General features: G+C 51.4%; 1 protein-coding gene across 3 annotated transcripts in view; it reads right to left on the bottom strand.

The window, feature by feature from the left end:
• Positions 1 to 500: 500 nt before the first annotated feature.
• The window catches only part of LOC140411039 (uncharacterized), a 325334-nt gene continuing 319834 nt past the window's right edge, over positions 501 to 6000 (bottom strand). For all 3 annotated transcript variants that reach the window (XM_072500021.1, XM_072500022.1, XM_072500023.1), the window contains one exon: positions 501 to 1576. In XM_072500021.1, coding sequence (XP_072356122.1) covers positions 1451 to 1576 — 126 coding nt within the window. In that variant the 3' untranslated portion in view covers positions 501 to 1450. The remainder of the gene's footprint in view (positions 1577 to 6000) is intronic.

Genomic DNA, 6000 nt, shown 5'->3' with positions numbered 1-6000 from the left:
CTGTCGTCCTTACCTGGTCCGCCCTACACGTGACTCCGGATCCACAGCAATGTGGTTGACTCCTGGATGACCAATAAATGCTGGCCCAACCAGCGAAGTCCACATCCCATGAATGAAATAAAACATTGAGACTCACTTCAGCACATTGGCTCTGACAATGTTATGGTTTCCATTCAGTTGCTTTCACAATCCCCCCCCCCCCCCCCCCACCCCACCCCCCCCCCCCCCCACCCTAGCTGCCCCCACCACTCCATCCCCAAGTAGATACCTGGACTCTCTTGTGTGACGGTTGTTGTGGATCTTGCAGTGACTCAATTTTCCTTCACTCCTCTCCTTTCTTTGTCGACGGGATACACCACTCCAAGTCTATAACAAAGAAGCCTGATGCCCAATACCAGGGATGTCCAAGATGTTACATTTTGTAGACCAGTGACTCTAAAAGAAGCACAGCTATCCACATAATCCAGAGGGGTAGATGTCGATCAACGACGAAAACTAGCTTTAGACCTTTTAACACTGTGTTTATTAATACAAAGCATCCAAGGCAGAACAAAATGCAGACACTTTGTGTAATACATGCAACTTCACCTTTGATGGTCTTTACGGCTAAACTACCATTGGCAGCAGTGGAATGTCCAACAACTTTGGGGCGACACTGTGGCACCGTGGTTAGCACTGCTGCCTCACGACTCCAGGGACCTGGGTTCAATTCCGGCCTCAGGTCACTATCTGTGAGGAGTTTGCACGTTGAAATGAAATGAAATGAAAATGGCTCATTGTCACGAGTAGGCTTCAATGAAGTTACTGTGAAAAGCCCCTAGTCGCCACATTCCGGCGCCTGTTCGGGGAGGCTGGTACGGGAATTGAACCGTGCTGCTGGCCTGCCTTGGTCTGCTTTAAAAGCCAGCGATTTAGCCCAGTGAGCTAAACCAGCCCCTGCAAGGACTCCCTGTGTGTGCGTGGGTTTCCTCCGGGTGCTCCGGTTTCCTCCCACAGTCCAAAGATGTGCAGGTTAGGTGGATAAGCCATGATAAATTGCCCCTTAGTGTCCAAAAAGGTTGGGTGGGGTTACTGGGTTACCGGGATAGGGTGGAGGCGTGGGAACATGTAGGGTGTTCTTTCTAGGGGCTGTTGCAGACTCGATGGGCTGAATGGCGTCCTTTTGCACTGTAAGCTCTATGATTCTAACTACAGATTCTAAATACAGCAATGCTGTGGTTTGCATCCAATTTTCACAATTCTCATTTATTCCATTAATCTGCAACATGATTGGAGAATCATTCATGGAATGTTGTTCTTGTCCTGAATCTCAACTAGTAGAACCATCAAAACAAAACTGACTTTTCTCATTATCATCAGTGGTAAATTCAAGTACAAGGGTAAATAGTGGAATCAGAAGACTAGTAGTAAGACCACATTTAGCCAGGAATCTGAAGGACAAGTGCCTTGACTATCTCGTTTTCTCTTGTGTCATTTCTTCAATTGCATCTGCAAGTTTTTGGTACTGCTTCAGTTCATTGTAGATGTGTATGGAGATCCGAACATACAGCTTTCCTCCCAGTGCTTTGACTGGCACCTGATCAGAAGCAAGAAGATCAAAATGTTGTCAGTCAAAAAAATAAAATGAGTTCATATAAAGTGTGGGTAGCAAAGATTTTTGAAATTTTGTTTGCAATTACCAGCAAAATGCGAAATTAATAAATAATATTCTCTATTAAATTTATATGACTTATATGAAAATATACAATGGATAAAAGCAGCAGAACCGTGGGCAGGATTCTCCGTCCCATTTTCTGCTGCGGCCTGCCCCTGCCGGCAGCGGGTATCTTCGTCCCGCCAGCCGGCCAATGGGGTTTCCTAATGTGGGCAGCCCCACACCGTCAGGAAATTCCCGGGCGTGGGTGCGTTGCCTGTGTAACGGAGAATCCCGACAGCGAAGAATCCAATCCCATGGGCTGAATTCTCCGATTTTGAGGTTATGTCCGGAGGACGTGTCTAGTTTTACGGTGAAAAAGTCGGCGGCGCCCCCGCACCGATGCTCTGCCTGGTGGGGTCCATCAGCCATGCCATGTAAAACTCCCGGCGTTCCCGACATAAACAGCAGGAGAACTACCGGGTCCGTGAATGCGGATGGCGGTGACTTGCCCGGACACGCCGTACAACATGGCGCCGGCCGTGCTCGGACCAGACCTGCCAAATAGTGCCCCCTGCCAGCAGAGTGCCCCCCCCCCCCCCCCGGTACTGTGGCGGCACTGGACGCAGTCTGCAGCCGCTACTCAAGGTTGATGAAAGCTCAGAGCACTCATGTCTCGCGCCATCGGGAAGTCATCCAATTGGGGGGGCGGAGCATCGGGCCAGGATCTTCAGGTGACGTCCTGAGGGCGTCCCAACAGCGCGCATCATACTCCCAATGACGCCGTTATGGAGGGGGCAGAGATTCTGAAAAAAGGTGCCGCATCCACTTTCGTCGTTAAAAGGGATTCTCCGCCAATTACGATATCGGCATCGGGCAACAGAGAATCCCGCGCCATATGTTTCAAACTGAATTAGTTTTTATTATTTTTCATTCCTTGAGCTGGATAAGCGATCGAAAGTGGTGACCAGTTTACATGCTAAAGATCTGTATGGCCTGGCCCATAACTGAGCCGGGATTCTCCGATCCCGCGGCCAAGTTCTGCGCTGGCACCAAAAGCTGCCCGAGCCACTCCGGCTTCAAGTGGCCTCCAAGCCCAGGTATTCACCCCTTCCCAGGGGCTAGTATGGCGCCAAAGTGGAGTCCGCTGCTCGAAAGCCGGCGCGCCACGGCCGGCGCGAGTTCGCACATACGCGTAGGTTCCCGTCTCCGGGCAATAAGGTGGAGCCCTACAGGAGCGCCGGCCCACGGGCAATAAGGTGGAGCCCTCCAGGAGCCCGGCGTGGAGGAACATAGGAACACCCACGGAAATGGCCTGCCCGCCAATCGCGGGCCAGGCCACAGTGGAGGTCCCCCCCGGAGTCGGATCCTCCCCGCCCCCCCCCCCACCAGGACGGCTCCCGCAGCCAGAACTCAGAAGGTCAGCCGGATAGGACCATACGTAACCTACGCCGGCGGGACTCGGCCGAACTCGGTGGGCACTCGTCCTGTCGAGGCGCGGAGTGTCGCCGGGGAGGCTGCTTTCAACGGCACCCGACCGGCGTGGCGGCTATCCTGTGGGTGCCCGAGAATCGGCGGGTCGGAGCGGCATGGCGCGTCTCCCCCACCCCCCCTCCGGCGATTCACCGACCCGGCGGGGTTCGGAGAATCCCGGCCCTGAGCTTCCCTTTCTCGGTGTAAGGACGTAAAGCAATACTGCTCCCCCTAGTGGCAAGTACGTCCATTATTTCACATTGGCAAGCTGGCAATCCAAGAAATGTTTCTTTGATCCCAAGAGGAATGTCGTCAGGAGCGTTAAGCTCCTGGCAGGGTCATCCATGACTGTAAGATTGGAGGAGAGGAACCAAACAAAGCGCAATCTAAAACAAATCCTCAATGGCAGATCAGGCGGAATATGCTCATATGCTATAAACAGGAAAGAAGACTGCAGCAATCGGAAGATCCCCAGTCATCGAGGTTCCCTTGTCACTGGAACTGGACCTACCCTGTATCAAGGACCATGTGTCTGCTGATGTGCAACAGCAAACCCACATTAAAGATGTCCTGCACCAAGTGTCTACCTAGAAGAAACCAACCCCCACACAGACAAGATCTGCGGCGATCGGCGACAGGACCTTGGGTCTGGAAGTCCCTAGCTTCAGACTGGCACAAAGGAGGTGGAGTTTGCTTCAATCCTCGCGCTCTTGGCATAGGCACAGGAGAGGGTTTTAGCAGCTTTCTTCACGATTGAGCAGCTCTCTTCAGGATCCACTCAGCTCACCCCCCCCCCCCCCCCATGGGGAAAGGCTAGAAAAGGTGCCCTAGAAATAGTTTGTTCCTTCCCCTGGTTGGAAAGCTGCATCCAGCAGACCTGCGGTTAGAAAATCAAAGTGAAACTGAATTTTAGAACCTGGAATATGCGAACCCTTATGGATAATGAGCAATGGGCAGCGCAGTGGTTAGCACTGCTGCCTCACAGTGCCAGGGATCCGGGTTCAATTCTGGCCTTGGGTGACTGTCTGTGTGGAGTTTGCATTTTCTCCACGGTCTCTGGTTTCCTCCCACAGTCCAAAGATGTGCAGATTAGGTGGATTAGCCATGCTAAATTGCCCTTAGTGTCCAAAGGTTTAGGTGGAGTTACTGGATTAGGGTATGGGCATGGGCCTAGGTAGGGTGCTCTTTTGGAGGGTCGGTGCTGACTCAATGGGCCGAATGGCCTCCTTCTGCACTATATGATTCTCTGAAAACAATCGACCGGAATGGAGAGCTGCTCTTGATGCCTGTAAACTCAGGCACTTCAACATTAAAGTCGCTTCCTTGCAAGAGACCTGAAGAGCAGGCGAAGGGTAGCTGAGGGAAGATGGCAGCAGTTACACCTTCTTCTGGAAAAGAAAACCTGAGGATCAGCAGGGCACATGGAATTGGTTTCGCCATCAAGAACAAACTTGTCAACCGACTCTCTGAGCTCCCTGTCAGCATCAACGAGCACCTCATGATGCTGAGTCTACAAGTTGCCAAGCAGGCAATGGTCCTGAGTGCCTACGCCCCAACCCTTGATGCCAATCATGAGTGCAACGAAGGCTCTTACTCCACCCTGGACACCATACCCTTCAGCATGCCGAAGGAAGATAAGATCATCCTCTCAGGGACTTTAACGCCAGGGTTGGAAAGGACTCCCAAATTGGAAAGGAACCATTGGAAAGGAAGGAGTTGGGAATTGCAACTCCATTGGGGGTCTCCTGCTCACCACCAGGACCACCAGCTTGTCATCACTAACACACGGTCCTTATTTAAAATATAAATTTAGAGTATCCAATTCTTTCTTTTTCCAAATAAGGGGCAATTTAGCATCGCCAATCCACCTATCCTGCACATCTTTGGGTTGTGGGGGTGAGATCTGTGCAGACACAGGGAGAATGTGCGATGTCCACATAGACAGTGACCCGGGGCCGGGATCGATCCTGGGCCTCAGCGCCGTGAGGTAGCAGTGCTAACCACTGCGCCACCGTGCCGCCCCACTAACATAAAGTTCTGTCAAAAAGACAAAGCACTAGTACATGATTGACTTCATTAACATCTGATCCCGAGACCAAAAGGTTGCACCAAAATCTTCAAAGTGTCTATTCTAATGGAGTGGAGGAAAACTGGAAACAATTTTTCTTTATTCGTTCATGGACGTGGGTGTCCCTGCATTTATTGCCCATCCCTAATTGCCCTTGAGGGGCAGTAAAGAGTCAACCGCATTGCTGTGGGTCTGGAGTCACATGTGGGCCAGACCGGGTACGGAGGGCAGATTTCCTTCCCTAAAGGACATTAGTGAACCAGATGGGTTTTTACAACAATCGACAATGGTTTCATGGTCATCATTAGACTTTTAATTGCAGATATTTTATTGAGTTTAAATTTCACCATCTGCAGAGGCGGGATTTGAACCTGGGACCCCAGAGTACTCTGGGCCTCTAGATTACTAGTCCAGTGACAAGACCAGTACGCCACCACCTTCCCTGAAGACCTGGGAGACCCTTGCTCAGAAAAGACCTACTTTGAGGAACCTCCTGAATGAAGAGACACAATTCTTCAAGGACACCCGATGGCAAGAGGATGCAACTTGGCTTCAACCAAGCTTTCCCATTACCCTTAAACACACCCCTCTCATCACCAATGTTCCCAGCCCCCTTCCCTTCAACTTTGTCCCCCTTTGCATGACCAGTGCTCCCCCTTCCCCCTCCAAAGTTTATCTTTACATCACACCAGGGTGATGGACCTGGGGTGGAAGTGTCAGCGGGTCTCCTCAGCAGGACGGAGGATGGTGATGACTCGCTATGGGGTGAGCTCTGGTGCTCCTCATTATCTGAGAGAGACTAACTCCTGTATTTTGGATGACATAT

Source organism: Scyliorhinus torazame, chromosome 4 (genome assembly GCF_047496885.1).
Source record: "Scyliorhinus torazame isolate Kashiwa2021f chromosome 4, sScyTor2.1, whole genome shotgun sequence".
Lineage (NCBI taxonomy): Eukaryota > Metazoa > Chordata > Chondrichthyes > Carcharhiniformes > Scyliorhinidae > Scyliorhinus > Scyliorhinus torazame.
The sequence above is the reverse complement of the archived record's forward strand: the minus strand, read 5'-3'. Positions and strand labels throughout refer to the sequence as shown.